We start from the raw sequence: 15,951 nt of genomic DNA, 5'->3' as shown, positions 1-15,951 counted from the left end.
AAAGCCGACTATGTCCCAGTTGCTTCCTATTACAGTCTTTGCACCAAAATAAGTCATATTTTGCTCATTGGCTTATTAAAGACAGGGGAAAGGATCTGAATGAAGCGGGCAGAGAGTGAGACGCGCCATGAACACCGTGCCATACTGGACTCTTTCCAAAAGAGCGCCTTGTGAGTATCGCATTGACAAAGATCATTGCTGGGATCTCACCTGGATAGTCAAGCCGTAATCAAGAGCTTGTTCAATCCCTGAGGCCCCGGGGCCGCCAGGATTGATGAGAATCATACCCTGATACGGTCCAGATGTCGAGTTCGCGCGGGCGGGATACTTGATCAGAGGGACGGAAGCGCGGCCGAGCTCGGGATTCTGATGATCAAGGGGTACCTAAGAGGATGAATCAGCCTCAGTAGAGAGATAGAGAGAAAATTAATGAGGATGTGAAAGGACCAACATCCAGCCGGGCGCAGAGGAATTCGCCCTCGCATGGACACCAAGTAAGGTTCTTCGAAGCGACGATTGTAGACAGGGAGCAACCTGTGGAATTGCTTGCTTGGGCAAAGTGGAGCAGGCCCAGCAAGGCAAGTGAGAGCGCAGTGCCCATCGTTGTGGAGGCTCCCATTTTATGATTGAAGTGAGCGTGAAGTAAAGGAAAGATGGGCTAAGGAGCATCCAAGGGAGTCAGTGTGTTTAAATATTCGTGCTGTTGCACTTCTGGATGAGTTCCGGGGGTCCCGGCTTCCAAGAGCCAATATTTCTGGAGGGCAAGAGTTGCTTGATCTCGTAGCTATAATAACAAGCTGAAAGAGCAAGAGGAAAAGTAGCGAGAGCGATTTTCAATTTATTTCCAAGAGGGGTTTTGCTTCTACAATGGTTCCTCGCTAAACTCCTCTAAGTACTATGCTAGCTAGCCTAGCCTTATTACTACAAAAGTCTTCTAACTGTGCTAGCTATGTCACTACAATAAGTGAATTATAGGTATATATTATTTACCAATCCAGGTACGAAAAGGGGCATGTTCAACGTTTGCGGAGGAATAGATATGTAAAAGTGTGGTCCGAGCCGTGGAAGCGCACTCGCGTAGCTTAGGCACTTTCTCTTCTGCTATATCACCGACGCCAAGACTTCCTTCAAGCCCATCACTAAATCCTGCCGTGTGCAAGGCAGCCGATAGGCGCACGCTAAAACGACAGGGTCCTTACGAGCGAGCCAACCAGGCCAGCCAGGCAGCCGTTCTGGTCTTGCCGACAGGCCGTCTTGATGACATTCTTAATCTTTCACCACATTCTGGGATCGGGGTCTCCACGATTACGAGAGCCCACCTGCATCAGGGTCCCTACGAATACGACGACTAACGCCAATGCTCTCATCCAAGTCCTGTGAGTACTTAGGTTCTGGGGCTTGATGCTTGTCACCCTCTTCTCCGCAAAGAGCTCACAGGAAAGCATTTTGATCGCACGGCCGTCGACGGCGTTCAAGATCCCTAGCGAGCCACCTGGCTGCCTACCCTGAGAAGATAGCCGGATTGGTGGTGTTCTAGTGGTGTAGCAAATTACATCGGAGAGTTTTTCTGGTATTTCCCACCTTCTGCCTACGAATCTGCCAATGATGGCGAGGCGCGACGCTCACAATGTGTAAACCAGCTTTCTTTGCTGCATGTACCTGAGCCCGAGATGCCCAAGGTGGCGAAAGGCAGGAGGAAGCGAGCATACGGACCAAAGACAAGGTCCGGGTGTCTTACGTGCAAAGGTAAGTCCCAGCACAATGGTTCTGACCTTGGGCTGTCATCTGATGGATGCGCAGTTCGAAGAGTCAAATGTGATGAGACCAGACCAGAGTGCCTGAGATGTACAACAACGCGCCGCGTTTGTGATGGCTATCCTCATATTCAATGTGTCGACTCATCGGGGCTAAACATAGTCCCACTGGACTTCACGGTAGAGCCATCAGCTAACATCCATTCCTGCGCGATATCACAGCGGTCTTTTGAATTCTTCATTCGGGAAACTAGCCCACAGCTGGCAGGGTTTTTCGGTTCCGCTTTTTGGGAAAGACTTGTCCTTCAAGCGGCACATCACGAACCAGCTATCCGCCACGCCCTCACTGCCATAGGTTCATTACACGAACAAAAGGTCATAGGCAGAGATGTAGAAATGACTTTTGCTTTGCAGCAGTATAACCTCGCTATCGGAAGCTTGTTAGCTCATCCCGGGCTGCAAGAAAAGCGAGGTAGGAATGTATGCCTCATCTCGTGTATCCTTTTCACTTGCTTCGAGGTATGTTTCTATCAATCTATGGTTGAGCCATGTCACTGTATCCTCACTTTCCATGCTACAGAACATGCAAGGTCATCATAACGTGGCAGAATCTCATATACGGAGTGGTTCCAAATTGCTGCAAGAAATTGTAAATGACCAACAAAATAATGCGCTTCGGTCTCAGACGCCTGGGTCCAAGCGCCAGATCGATAGCTACTATGTTCCATTGCAAGACGTGACAGCAATATTTGCTGTTCTTGACAAGAAAGCTGCTAAGGTAAGTGATTTACTGACCTCTGCAAGTCCTTACCTGGCTGATAAATTTGGAACAGATATTACAATCCTACAAATCTACAACCTACCAGGAATATTTCACCCAAATCATGGACGGTGATACCCATTTCGAATTCTCAACTATCGCGGATGCCAGAAGTGTATTTGAATATGGCCTTTCCACAATCACCAGCAGACACTCGAATCGGATATCGTATGAAGCCGAAGGTTCCCCTGAGCTTCTCCAAGGGCACGTGGATTACTGCACGACACTGATGACACAGTTTTCGAATGCCCTACATGTACTTGTGAAGACAAGAGGACCGTCTCTAACTCCGAAAGAGAAAATTTCTGTGGCTGCGCTGCGGCTCCATTTACTGAATAGCTATGTCTCTTTCTTCGTGGAGTATCTACCCCCCGCTTACCGACCACCTACCGATACCCTGTTACCAAAGATGGAGGAGATGGTCTCTCTTTGCGAAGAGATCACATCATATATTTCAACTACATCAAACTTCCAGGACCAACGAACTTCGTTCTGCCTGGACATCGGATATATCATCCCGCTATACACTGTTGCAAGTCAATGCCAAGACATGGCAACTCGTCGGAGGGCGATCGCTCTTCTTCGCTCGACACCGCGTCAAGAGGGCCTCTGGAACAGCCTGGTCGTCGCCAGGGCCGCCGAGAGGATATTGGAGATCGAAGAGCGCGAAGGGGAGCAGTTGACGCCGTGTGCCCCTGTTGCAGAGCCACCAACAACACCGAGTCCCTCGACGGTCTTGCAACTGGATGGTAGGGGAGTCCGACTGCAATATGTCAAACCAGGAAAATACACTGCTGCACCTATCGCTGTGGTTGAGGAGGTGGTCACTTGGTAGATTCACTGGTTAATGAAATTGCTGTCGCCAACATACGCGGCCGGACGTCTATGTTGAATGAACCATTCCGCGTTTCGCACATGCAGAGACGTGACGAGAATTCTCCCTTGAACAAAAAGCATACTTGTAGTGTTGTCCTATATATTTTCAGCAAGGAAAGGTTATAAAGAAATAAGTTACTTGTATAAGTAACTTGCAAAAAGGCTTGAATCCAGAGATACTCTCGCCCCAAACTTCCCAGGAGATGGAACACTGGGATTGCCCGATGGAATTGGGCTCCCAGACTCATTTTTATGCAACTTCCACCCCAACATGAAGGGCCACGAGACCATCGCGGCGAGCACCCTCGAGGCGATCGGCTGGATGCTGGCCAAGATCCTCGGCAAGGAGTCGTGCCCGGTGACGGTGCAGGACGAGTTCAAGTGCTGGTCGTCGGACGGCATGGACTGGCCCCGGCCGTACGTGGGCTGGGAGCGGCTGGACAAGTCGTACAAGGAGTTCTGCGAGGGCCCACAGCCCCCTGCCGACACGGTCAACTGGCAGAGGGAGGAGAGCTACAACGAGGTCACGATCGAGGAGCACAAGTACAAGGTCAGCCTGAGCGACGGCGCCTCGCAGTTCGACAAGCACGAGTGCCTCGACTCCTTTAAGAAGCTCATCTTCAGCTGCGACACGGACACGGGCGGCGGCAGCAAAAACCCGATGGGCCGGAAGTACGGCGGGCGGTACGTCCGCGGCGACACGACGTGCGAGCTGAACCCCAGGTGGGAGCGGCCCACGCACACGCACACGCGCGCCGACGGCATGTGCAGCTACAAGAACGGCTGGCTCTACTGCGAGTACCGCATCATGGGCAAGGGCTGGGCCGGGTGGGACCACGGCGGGGAGACGCTGCTGCCGGCGCTCAAGGGGTGCAAGCTTCTGACCCCGACGGCGTTCCTGTTTGAGTACTGCGCGCCCCGCGGCGAGAAGTTTTGCGAGGGGCACGACTGGTATGCCGCGTTCCGCACCACCATAGGGGTCAACGGCCGCTGCATGGACAACCAGAACGTAGTCGCCAAGTCGGCCGGCGGGCACTTTCACAAGTACAAGGAGGATGGAGGCAGTTATGATGATGGTGGATGCACAGAGAAATGATAGAATAAGTCTCACCACGTTGACTGAAACGAGGCCGAGGTTTCGAGGAAGGATCCGGCATTTCCAGTATCCCGTAATATTATTATCGGTTCTAACACTGGGAATACTATTCACTCATATACTTTATAGCTCCCCGTGATGGCCACCTAGGCTTTATGCAGTGAATCTTGTAGCTCATAATGATAATAGCTTCAGAAACTTTATCCACTATGCTCATTACAGCAATAGTAAAATAATTCATAGGCAGAGCCATTGCCTTCTTCTAACTCCTGGGTAGGATATAGATGGGCAGGATTATATAGTGCTTGGGTGGATGATGGCATGTCCTCTTTAAATATCGAGAACAGGCTATCTGTGCTGTCCGGCCGGGGCCCTTCCGGGTGGCGCGATGCTGTGCTTGTTGGAGAATTGCAGGTTCTTGCTGGCAAGGACATGAACGCCCCAAGGACGACGACCGGCATCCAACCGGTGAATTGCTCGTGACCACTTGAAGCGTCCCAATCAGCTGCGTTTTGCTCTGCTGGTTGCGCTTACTTTTTGAGTAGGAGCCCGTGTGCAAAATGCAACACTGGAAAAGAAAAGGGTTGGTCGTCTCCTTTAAGCAGGTGGATGTCGACGTTGCAGCGCGGACCTTATTCTGATGACTTTCCAGGCGCTGTGACTGGCTCAACGGCTGGGCCGACCACGACCTAAAGATTAAGCATATCTCGTATGGATAGCAGTATCAGGGGGCCCCAGGCATCGCCAAGGTCACAGGCCCACACAGACTCGTCCCGCCGTCCTCGTTTCTATCCCAACGACTCTCTACCTACATCATCTGATTAGCAAATAAAGGCAATATTTACTACCTTTGTACGTGAAGAGAAGCCTGGGACTCATTGCACTCCTCATTGGCAGCATAGTGGACATCAAAAAGTGTGTGTACCACAGTAGAGGCTTGATTGTCCACCGCAAACGCTAATAGGTTGCCTGACTCTCCCTTAACAACCGCAATTGACAGGATGGGGTCTGGGCATGATCCACGGGCGGTTCGCATGGTGCGGGATACGGCCGGGACCACCCTTTTCGGTGAGTATGGCGACAGGAATAGCACCCGCCCGCAAGGAGTACGAGGGGCAGCATTAGCATCGAACTTCGGCTCCTGGGTGCCGCACAGCTTTCTCCGGACCTTCTCCTTACAGGGTGCCGAGGTCCCAAGGATCGCCCCCGTCCACCGTTGCACTGCCGGCTTCTGATGGGGGAGATAAATGGCGGCGTGTTGCCGGTGCAGGATGGGATGAACCAGAGCTTCTTGGACAGGCATCTTTGTCCGTCAGTCACTCGTTGTTCTTCTCGGCCGAAAGCTGCCGATCCCCCTCGCTATGAGGCAAAGCATCCTCCCCACGCTCGCTCTGGCGTCTTTGGCCGCATCCGAGTACGTGTGGCCGTCTCCCTACGATGAGATCGAGGACCACCTCTCGCTGCAAAGCGGCTACCTGCGTCGAGGTTTTATTGATGGTTGGTCCTCCCCCACGGTCCTTCACTTCAAAGCTGACAATGTCCAGGCGTCATGAACTGTGGCTTTGGCACCAATGTTCAGGGCCGCCAGAACTCGGCCGAGTGGATCCGGGCCGCCTTTCACGATATGGCAACGCACGATGCCGACGCTGGCACTGGCGGCCTCGATGCCTCCATCTTCTTTGAGCTGGACCGACCAGAAAACCCAGGCGGCGCCTTTAACAACACGTTTGCCTTCTTCAGCAGCTTCTACTCTGCCAGAGCATCCGCCTCGGACCTACTTGCCATGAGTGCCGTCGTGGCCAGCTTCTCATGCAACGGGCTCAAGATCCCGTTCCGCGCCGGACGTATTGACGCCCAAGAGGCCGGAGCTGCCGGCGTCCCTGAACCCAGCACCGACCTCAACACGACTCAGCAGACATTCACCAAGGCTGGATTCTCTACTGAGGATATGATTACCATGGTTGCTTGTGGGCATAGCCTCGGTGGTGTGCACAGCACAGACTTCCCTGAGATCGTGGGTGTCGAGGCGGACCCCAACAACGACACCGTTGCGCACTTCGACACCGAGTTTGCCGACTTCGACAATGGCGTCGTGACTGAGTACCTTAGCGGGACAACGAAGAATCCGCTGGTGGCTGGAACAAATGACACCTTGAACTCGGACAAGCGCATCTTCGGTGCTGACGGCAATGCTACCATGGCCAAGCTGGCCGATCCCGCCACCTTTCAGACAATGTGCGCCGACATTTTCACTCGCATGATCGACACGGTCCCCGTCAGCGTTAACCTCACCGAGCCACTCGAGGCAACCGACATCAAGCCCTATATCGAAGGACTGTCCCTCAACGCCGATGGAAAGCTAGAGTTCAGCGGCCGCATCCGCGTCCGCACGACCTCCGGATCAGGTCGTGACCCTCAAGACCTGGCGGTCCAGCTGACTTATGCCGACCGCATGGGAAACACAAATAACTCAACAGTCATCCCGACCAAGATGGCCACCTTCCAGGGCGGTTCCTCCTCCGGCCTGTGGGGCGAGAACTTCAAGTGGTTCGAGTTCAGCGCGACCCTCGACGCCGGCGCGGGGATCAGCAAGTTCTACATCGACGTCACGAAGCCCTCAAGGAGCGAGAAGGTCACCTACGACAACGCGGGCGGCGGCTACCCCATGAGCGACGCGCTGCTGTACGAGCAGTCCCAGTCCTGCCTCGACACCAACGCGCAGGCCGGCGGCAAGTTCCCGCTCTCGGTGGTCGCCCTCGTCCGGAAGGACAAGGCGCCCGCGGACGGCGGTCTGACGCTCGACCTCGTGCACAAGGTCGCGCGCCAGGGCGTCATTGTCCCCCAGCTGGTGACCAGGCCGTTCGCGTTCAAGCCTACGGGCGAGGACAGGAGCCAGTGGTCCGTCTATAAGGCTAGCGCGCAGCTTGAGGTGGACAGCTGGAGCACGAGCTTTGATATCAAGCTGGCTGGGGACGAGGCCCACGAGGTCGCTTTCCAGAAGACGGGCTCGCTGACCGGGAACACCTGCGCGTAGAAGCGTTGATTAATAGCCAGTTAAAATTCAAAGCGTAATGTCTTTCTTGTCTCAATTCTGCCAAGTGTGAACTTGGTGTACTGGCCACTATATGAAGAAGCCCTACTGTTCAATAATTAACTCCCACAATCTCTCAAGATCACGAACACCCGTTCGCTCGCGACTCGTGATCGCTCATGTGTGAGAGACAGAATGGGGCGCCTAGAGACGGTAAGCCTAAGAGCTAGGCTTATAATTGTAATGAATAGAAGGGGACTCGAAGGGCGAAGGCTTTAAATCTTGGTATTCTATCTCCAGACGGGGGGCCGCCCCTAAATACATCATTATAATCCGGGATATCACCGAATTCGCCATGACAAGACCTAGAACGAGCACAATTCTGTTTTCACACGATCAGGCATTGTATGTGCAGCCTTCTGCCAAATATTTCATATTGCTATTCGCTCACTATATGCAAACAAAGAAAGGGATCCCGCGTCACTATAGAAGGTGGTGAGTCGTATCCAAGTCTACCCGTTTAAGCCGAGTCGTACTTTTGGCCCTCGTGCAAGGCTGCATCAGCCATGATCTCAGCCCTGATGATTTCCTTCTCTTCCTGTGCTGCCGTGTCCTTGAACAGCTCATCCATCTGCTCCAACGTCTTGCCTTTTGTCTCGGGGACCAAGAAGATGGCCCAGAAGCCGGAAATGATACAGAAGGAGCCGAAGAAAATATAGGTCCCGAAGCCGATCTGCTCAAGCATGGGCGGAGTGGCCACTCCCACGATAAAGTTGCAGAGCCACACTGTGGCTGTAGACAGGGCAACACCCTTGGCACGCGTGGCGTTGGTGAAGACCTCGGCGGGGAGGCACCAACCCAGGCAGGAGAAGGTGCCCCCGTAGCAGAGGATGAACAGGAAGGCCATGGCCACGGCGGCCCAGCCGGCCGCGGGGTTGGCGGACCAGTCCTTGGAGAAGACGCCGACGAGGGCGGCCATGATCATCCAGGTGATTCCCGAGCTGAAGCCGCCGAAGATGGCGAGGGGCTTGCGGCCGACCTTGTCGATGACGAGGAAGCACATGCCGACGGCGACCCACTGCAGGATGTTGAAGATGCCCGACATGATGAGGGCCATCTCCGGGTCCTGGCCCAGGGACTCGAACAGCGTCGGCGCGTAGTAGATGAAGGCGTTGATTCCCGAGAACTGCTGGAAGAAGGCGACGCCCACGCCGACGACGGTGCGGCGCCACAGCCTGAGGACGTCGAGCCACTCGACGACCTCGAGCCTGATCCCCCCCAGGCCCGGGTGCTTCTTGTGCTGGATCTTCTTCTGGATCGCCACCTCGGTCAGGATCCCGCGGTGCTCCGCCTGCACGCGCGAGTCCGACGCCGGCAGCCTGCGCAGGCGCGACAGGCTCGAGAGCGCCTCGTCGGGGCGGTCGACCAGGGCGAGCCAGCGGGGCGAGTAGGGGAAGGCGAGGATGCCGAGCCCGAGCAGGGTCGAGGACACCATCTGCAGGCCGAAGGGGACGCGGAACGAGGCCTCGCCGTCGATGTGGCGGGTCCCGTAGGTGATCCAGAAGGAGATGACGACGCCGCCCACGATCGAGATGGACTCGAGCACCAGGAGCGTGCCTCTGAGGTTGGGCGGTGAGATTTCAGAGATGTAGATGGGCGCTCCCTGTAACAGAGCGAGTCAGTCATCAGGCGCTCCCGTTGCCACTGCTGGAGTGCGTGTCAGGGTTGTTGTACTTACCATAGCCAGCGTGCCGACTCCTATACCGCCAATTGTTCGTCCGGCTACCAGAACGGCGTAGCTCCGGGAGGCTGTCTGCATGATGGCACCGATGTTGAAGATGATGACGACGAAGGCGATGGCACGTTTCCGCGATATCCTGTCCGCGAGCGCAGGCATGAAGAAGCATCCGATGAAGGCACCAAACTCGAGCATACCGGTCATGAGGCCTTTGCCAAATGCAGTTTCAGCTCGGGGGTACACGGCGTGAAACTGCGGCATCACGTTGATGATGGAAATGACACCCCTGTGAAGAAAATGTGGTCAGCGAGCTGGCTCATCACTTCAGGCTGTCACACAAGAGAAGGGAGGAGTGGACGCAACTGGTCGTAGCCGAATGAGAAACCTCCCATCGATGCAAGCAGTGCTGCTCCAAAGATGTAGGGGGAGCTGATCAGGCCCCTGATTCCCTGCTTTCCGTACGAGACGGTTTCTGATGGGTTGAGTGAGGCATCGAGGATAGGGGCACCGCCCTTGGCCTGATTCTCGACCTGCTCGACGTTGGCCTCGCCGGCCGAGACGAATTTGGAGCCCATGTTTTAGCCTCGGATGACAAGACAAGGCTGAGGCTTCGAAGAAAGAGGAAGGAGTGCCAGATCCTATCGTAGAGTCTGCGGGACTTGTCAAGGTAGCATTTCAAATCTGCGAGAGGGGATAGGCTCTGCGAATATATACTGCGGTCAATGCCCAGGTGTGGAGTCTAGACCTGGGGGGGGGTTGTAACATTGGGTCCCGGCGCCTTGGAATTTTCTAGCAGAGAGCTAATAAGCGCAGAGAGCCCCATTCCCCACGGGGGAGTTGTGCACGTGCCGAGACATAGGCACAACGGTATGGACCGAATTCCTGGGGTAAAATCGCCGGGATATCGGGTTAGCCCCGGCGTCGTCATAGTTCCACGCGCGGACTGCCAGGCCAGCCCCCGGCCGTGTCTCAAAATTACCCCATCAGGAACCCATCGGCGATGGATCCTTGGCGATTTTCAGCTGACCAACGTCACTGAGTCGGGCTGCCTTTCCTTGTTTTCCCCCTTGAGTTTGAAACCGCGTCTCCTCCGTCATCATGCACGTGGCAGCTTGACGCCGATTCCATCCTATCTCGACAAAATCTGGGGGATGTGCCATGTTCATTGGGATGCTCTCGGCGCATCTTCCTAAGTAGAGCCGCCAGGTTCCAATGGCAACAATGCGCTATATTTACGGTTGTTGTCGGCGGCATACCTGTAGCTGATCCACTGGTTTGCAGTGAACAAACAATTCGCTCAATCTTGCCACCACGTCAGACATATTCGGGCCGTATGAAGTTGAAGAGTGCATATCTTGTCAAAACCCGGGCTCACAATCATCTGGGTGCCTGCCCTCGATCACGACTAGGTGTTTACCCAAAACTGTAAACGGTTCATTAAAGAGCGATACGAACAAAGAGTCCTGATCGAAACGGGCGAGCGAATCGCTCGTAATTCATCTTAAGATTTATTCATCTCCTCTGCATAGAATTATGGTTTGCGAAGGATGGGCCAGTGAGGGGACGACCAGGATGTAGGTGTGCGCATACATGGTTACAACACCAACCACCCAATGGATGCGATGAAATGCACCAGGGGGTGAAGTATCAGGCTTAACGGGATAACAGTGCACTGGACTGGTGGAGATCAAGGCGCTTGTAATTGGCTGACACTACTGTGGCCGCAGAGATGCCCTGGCTGAGTGATCTACAAGAATATGTGGATGTGGTAGAAGGGCACGTAGTGTGAGGCTGCAAGAAGACTCCACGTATATAGGCCGCGCCAACCTGCGCCAGTCAGGTGGTCGCCATTACCCCTGGCTAAGATCCAAGATCTGCTTTCAGTGATGCTTGACCTTCTACCGGGATCATCATTTCGGTACCAAGCCCTGGAGCACATGTCACAAAATCTCTGTGACGTATGACGATAGGAAAAAGGCTCTTGAATCTTTGTCTATATCTATGACTGATATTTGATATAATAGAGCTCAAAGTCCCCAGGCCTACAGCCTTGCCCGCTCAGGCGATTCGATCCTCTTTCCACTCTCGTCGAACTCGATCTTCTTCCCTGTGATCAAGCTCTCTTGCAAGGCACATCCGATCCTGACTGCGTTCACCGCGCCCTCCAGCTTCAATGGTGGTGGCGTGTTGTTCAGGCAGCTCTCCGTGAACTCGTTGGCCTCGGTAATGAACGCTTCCCTGAAACGGCCGTAATAGTCGGAAGGAATCTCACGGCGGATGCCATTGGGCTCAAACAGGTTGACCAGGTTGAGCTGAGGTTGTGTGTTAACAGCGATCTTGCCAGCTGTGCCGAAGATCTCGGTCGTGTCCTCCTGACCAGCAGCCATCATGCGGGAGCAGAATAGCTGAGCGATTTTTCCGCCCTGACAAGAGATTAGCTGATGAACATCATAGAATAATGTTGATAAGGGAGCGTACATAGAACTCGACAACAGCGACGGCGTTGTCTCGGTCGTTGTGCTTCCTCAGATCGGGTTGCACAGCCGTGATGCCCACGGCAGACACGCTCTTCACCTTGCTGTCCTCGCCGAAGAACCACAGCGCCAGGTCAATGTCGTGGATGGAGCAGTCGACGAAGATGCCACCGCTGAACTCGGCATAGGCGACGAAGAAGCCCGAGGGGTCCAGCTTGTCGGCAGTCTGCGAGCGGAAGACGGACGGCGTGCCGATGGACCCTGACTGGAGGCGCTTGTAGGCGTCCCGGTACGAGGCGTCGAACCTGCGCGAGAAGCCGCAGATGACCTTTTGTGCCGGGTTCTTCTTCAGCGACTTGTTGTACGCGTCGACGACGGACTGGGAGACCTCGACGCTCGTGCTGAGGGGCTTCTCGCACAGCACGTGCAGGCCCTTCTCGATGGCCTTGATGGCCTGCTCCGCGTGCACCGTCGTCGCGCTCGAGACGACCACGGCCTGCAGCGTGGACTCCTTCCTGAGCATCTCATCGTAGTCCAGGTACGTCCTCAGGGGCCCGAACTCGGCCACCGCCGCGTCCAGTTCCGCTTGGACTGGTGAGCTGACGGCGATCAGGTTGGCCTTTGGTGTGAGGGTTGCAAAGTGGCGAGCATGTCGCAGGCCCTAGATCGATGATGTGAGTGAGGTGCTCATGCGGGCGAAATGTTGCTGCTATTCCCCGGGCGAGGACTCACCATGCGGCCGAGGCCGGCTACTGCCACGTTTAATTTGTTGCCCGACATTGTGTATGTGTGTAGGGTGTTGGAGGAGGGGTGAGTGGGGTCGGCGAGGTCTTGAGATGAGATCAAGAGGGTAGGTGATGAGGGCGCTGGTGATGCTGTTTCTAGTATCCGCTCTCTCCCATATATACGCTTTCAACCTGCGGGTTCCCGATACAGCGGTCAACAGTCGACCCAACCAACTAGTCGTCGGTTGTCCGACCCCCTCATCCGGCCGGCTACGTGCTGCATTAGCGGCATGCGCAGAGGACAGATCCTGACGCCCAGTTTGATGATCAGCCGCCAAGGGCTGCCTTAGTCAAGGCGGAGCTTGTTCTCATCGGCGAAAGCTGCCGAATCGGGCTCAGTGTGGGGGCAGTCCCCGCGCATTTGCACCTTGTTCGTCGTTTGAGATGGGAAAGTGGGCGCGATTGGCCCCGTTGTGGATTGCGGGGACAGAGTTCCCCGGATTTCAAATTGCTTTTCTCGGGATTCTTCGCCGATGACCTCGCCTTGTCACCTCCCTGATTTCATCCACTCACTTTACTTCGTGCGTCACCCCGTATTGCAACACGACCATTGCAGCATGGGCATCAAGAGACGCGGCAATGCCCAGTGCAAAAAGGCCGTGCTTGAGATGTAAAGGTACGTACTCTTGTTACCAAACGACCGGATTTTCACCGGGTTGCTGCACGTGCAGTATGCCAACTGGTGCTGACCACATAGTGCAGAAAGGCACGAGAAGTGTAAGTAAAATCATCCTCGATCCAACCCACTGACTATTCCTTCACATTGCCCGTCTAACGCCAGAACATCTCGTAGGTGATGAACAGCAGCCGGCTTGTGGAAGATGTGAGAAGCGTGGTGTGGAATGCCAATATCCAGAGCGAAAATGGAAATCGTTCCGGCGTGGATCGCCGACAACACATGAGGCCAATTTCCCAAGCGACCAGTCTTGGGTGAATAGTAGACCTCGTGCCTGTGAGTCCCCTCTGTGCAAAAGTCGTGCTGCAATAGCAATATTAACACCGGGTTCGCTACACAGTTCGTCATGTCGGCCAGAACAGCACCTCCACAACACCAATCTCCAATGTCTGGGTTCACAGCCCACCGGGTGAGACATCGAGAACGACGGGTGTAAATACTACTGCTGGCTTTGCAAATGAGGCGGACTATGAACATTCCGTAAGGGGTCTCCAAGCGCAGAATGATGCCAGGCTGCTGGGAACATCCCCGGCTGGAGACGAACGGTTCTTTATTGCTGGGAAAGATCTCCTCAACGCGTCCACCCCAGGGTCTTCCAGCCAGGTCGCCAACTACAACTCTCCATACGATGGCTCTTCAACGCAGATGTCACAGTACGGCCCAAGCCCTGACTATCATACTCCTTCACATTCGACCGTTCCGTCCGCGAGTTCGCCTGGAGTCTTCCGATCCCCCGCTGCATCGGCCCCGAATCAACCTGAATACACGCAAGAATCGCCTCGTGATTCGTATGGTACCGTGCAGGAGCAATCAGCAAAGCGGAGCAAGCATTTTTCGAAGAGTAATTATCCTCTTGATGACGTGCAAGAAGCCTGTCTCTTGCGCCACTTTGTGGAAGTGATTGCTCACTGGGTAGGTCGGTCGAATCGCCTCTGCGCCTTGTCCAAAGCCATATTCGGGGTGGACAAGCTCACAGTGCTGACAACTGTACCAGTTTGATCACTGCGATAGCCAACGCCACTTTCACACCATCGTCCCCAGACGGGCGCGTCACTGCGAGCCACTGCTGAATGCAATCTTCGCAGTCGCAGCCAGGCACCTGGTGCGAGTTCCTCGGTACAGGACTGGACCGGGGGGCACAATCGAATACCTTGGCCAGCCCCTCCCAAATCTGACAGCTCACACTGCGTTTGAGTACATGCTTCGGTGCATTCCTGCACTACACGATGTTCCTCAGATCCAGGATGAGGAGTACCGCGAGAACCTAGCGGCCGCGGCTGTAATTCTTCGCCAGTTCGAGGAAATGGACCAGGATCAAGACAGCGGGGAGAAGGACACGGCCAGACCCAGTGCGCCCGGTGATACCGTTTCTTCCGCGCATTTGGAAACGAGAGAGTCATCTCACAGCTCTGACCACGGCGTCAACTTCCTAGACATAGCGAAGGCCATTCTTCGTACCACGACCACGAGTGGGTCCAATGGCCTCACAGATGCCGCGGGATGGCTGGCATTACGACAGGAAATCTATTACGCCTTCTCCCTTGGGCGGTCTCCTCAAATCAGTCTACCCCGGGAGCAGGAGCGGGAAGCGTCACCTGTCAACAAGCTCATCCTGCATACATACCAGGTGGCCAAGTGGAACTACGGCGACAAGACTGTCCAAGAATGGGGTAGGTGGTGCACCGGCTATGCTGTGGACACGAGTGCCTATGAGGCCAAGACCGCTGACTTGGACGGCATCAGACAGGCTCAAGGCCCAGGAAGAGACACTGGAGACGGACTGCTGCAGCCAATTCACCCCAGTGATTAAGCGCGAGGCCGACAAGTCAAGGGGCGAGGTATTTCCACTAGTCTGGTATGCTTCTGACGCCGAAGTCACGGCGACTCAGCACTTCATCCTGGCCAAGACAGTCCTGACAGCCGAGAACCCAAGCCTCAAGTAAGTTGTCCCGCGCCGCGATACTTTCACACACCCCCTGGTCGTTTAGATCCATGATGATAGACGGAGCCTGAGCTAAGGCGCCGCCGCAAAAGACACAGTCCCGACCGCGGGGTGTCCCGAGAAGCCGAGCACCAGGTCAGGTCCCACATCCTCCAGCTGTGTGGCCTAGCGATGCATCACCTCGGGTCGACTCCCAATCTCGTGACTGCCGCAGCCGGCATCACGCTGTATGGGGACTACTTCCAGGACCCGTGGGAGCGTGCGGCGCTGCTGCGTGTGCTCGACGAGTGGAAGGGCAAGCACGCTTGGCCCGTGAGGAAGGCATATCAAATGATGGGGGTGCAGGTGGCACCGTAAATGTAGATGAAAACGATCTGCTTGTCGATACATACAGACATTATATTTGAACACAATAAATCAATGGCCTTTCCCAGCGTTGTTTGTTTGTTGGGAATATTGCGAGGACGTGTTACTGCTTTTCTGGGGAGAGGCCGCAACGCCACATTTCCATCTATCCCAAGCTTTCTGCGAGAAGAGTATTGCACAGCGAGCAAGTCATTCAGCCTCTGACGCTTTCCCTGTCACTAGCTCAGTGCATTAATGGTGGGATTCGAGTTCCTCTCTATCCTCATGAATTACACCGAACAACTGGATTAGGCGGAGTCAACGTTCCATCTGATCGTTGATCTCATTTTCGGTGCGGGGATGCAAAAAACCGGGATGACGATGGGGGACGGTGTCATTGATGCCAATCGTCCC

The 15,951-nt window shown here is 54.8% G+C and overlaps 6 protein-coding genes across 6 annotated transcripts; 4 read left to right on the top strand and 2 right to left on the bottom strand.

Annotated features, from left to right (window-relative positions):
• Nucleotides 1-2,983: 2,983 nt before the first annotated feature.
• On the top strand, nt 2,984-3,409 carry INS49_004684 (uncharacterized protein; the record flags this gene model as incomplete). Its single annotated transcript, XM_043165472.1, has 1 exon — nt 2,984-3,409. The coding sequence occupies one exon, from the start codon at nt 2,984-2,986 to the stop codon at nt 3,407-3,409; it is 426 nt and encodes a 141-aa protein (XP_043018187.1).
• A 312-nt stretch (nt 3,410-3,721) lies between these two features.
• Nucleotides 3,722-4,546, top strand: INS49_004683 (uncharacterized protein; the record flags this gene model as incomplete). Its single annotated transcript, XM_043165471.1, has 1 exon — nt 3,722-4,546. The coding sequence occupies one exon, from the start codon at nt 3,722-3,724 to the stop codon at nt 4,544-4,546; it is 825 nt and encodes a 274-aa protein (XP_043018186.1).
• A 1,361-nt stretch (nt 4,547-5,907) lies between these two features.
• INS49_004682 (uncharacterized protein) lies at nt 5,908-7,580 on the top strand (the record flags this gene model as incomplete). Its single annotated transcript, XM_043165470.1, has 2 exons — nt 5,908-6,043; nt 6,091-7,580. 2 exons carry the CDS (start codon nt 5,908-5,910, stop codon nt 7,578-7,580), a joined length of 1,626 nt encoding a protein of 541 aa, XP_043018185.1.
• Nucleotides 7,581-8,097: 517 nt separating this feature from the next.
• Nucleotides 8,098-9,890, bottom strand: INS49_004681 (uncharacterized protein; the record flags this gene model as incomplete). The annotated part of the gene is made up of 3 exons (XM_043165469.1): nt 8,098-9,240; nt 9,316-9,601; nt 9,679-9,890. 3 exons carry the CDS (start codon nt 9,888-9,890, stop codon nt 8,098-8,100), a joined length of 1,641 nt encoding a protein of 546 aa, XP_043018184.1.
• Nucleotides 9,891-11,357: 1,467 nt separating this feature from the next.
• On the bottom strand, nt 11,358-12,569 carry INS49_004680 (uncharacterized protein; the record flags this gene model as incomplete). Its single annotated transcript, XM_043165468.1, has 3 exons — nt 11,358-11,720; nt 11,794-12,450; nt 12,522-12,569. The coding sequence occupies 3 exons, from the start codon at nt 12,567-12,569 to the stop codon at nt 11,358-11,360; spliced, it is 1,068 nt and encodes a 355-aa protein (XP_043018183.1).
• Nucleotides 12,570-13,131: 562 nt separating this feature from the next.
• On the top strand, nt 13,132-15,549 carry INS49_004679 (uncharacterized protein; the record flags this gene model as incomplete). Its single annotated transcript, XM_043165467.1, has 7 exons — nt 13,132-13,184; nt 13,272-13,291; nt 13,368-13,526; nt 13,591-14,162; nt 14,245-14,920; nt 14,994-15,189; nt 15,291-15,549. The coding sequence occupies 7 exons, from the start codon at nt 13,132-13,134 to the stop codon at nt 15,547-15,549; spliced, it is 1,935 nt and encodes a 644-aa protein (XP_043018182.1).
• Between the last annotated feature and the right edge of the window lie 402 nt (nt 15,550-15,951).

Source organism: Diaporthe citri (assembly GCF_014595645.1).
Source record: "Diaporthe citri strain NFHF-8-4 chromosome Unknown scaffold_12, whole genome shotgun sequence".
Taxonomy (NCBI): Eukaryota; Fungi; Ascomycota; class Sordariomycetes; order Diaporthales; family Diaporthaceae; genus Diaporthe; species Diaporthe citri.
This window is presented reverse-complemented; position numbering and strand designations above follow the sequence as displayed.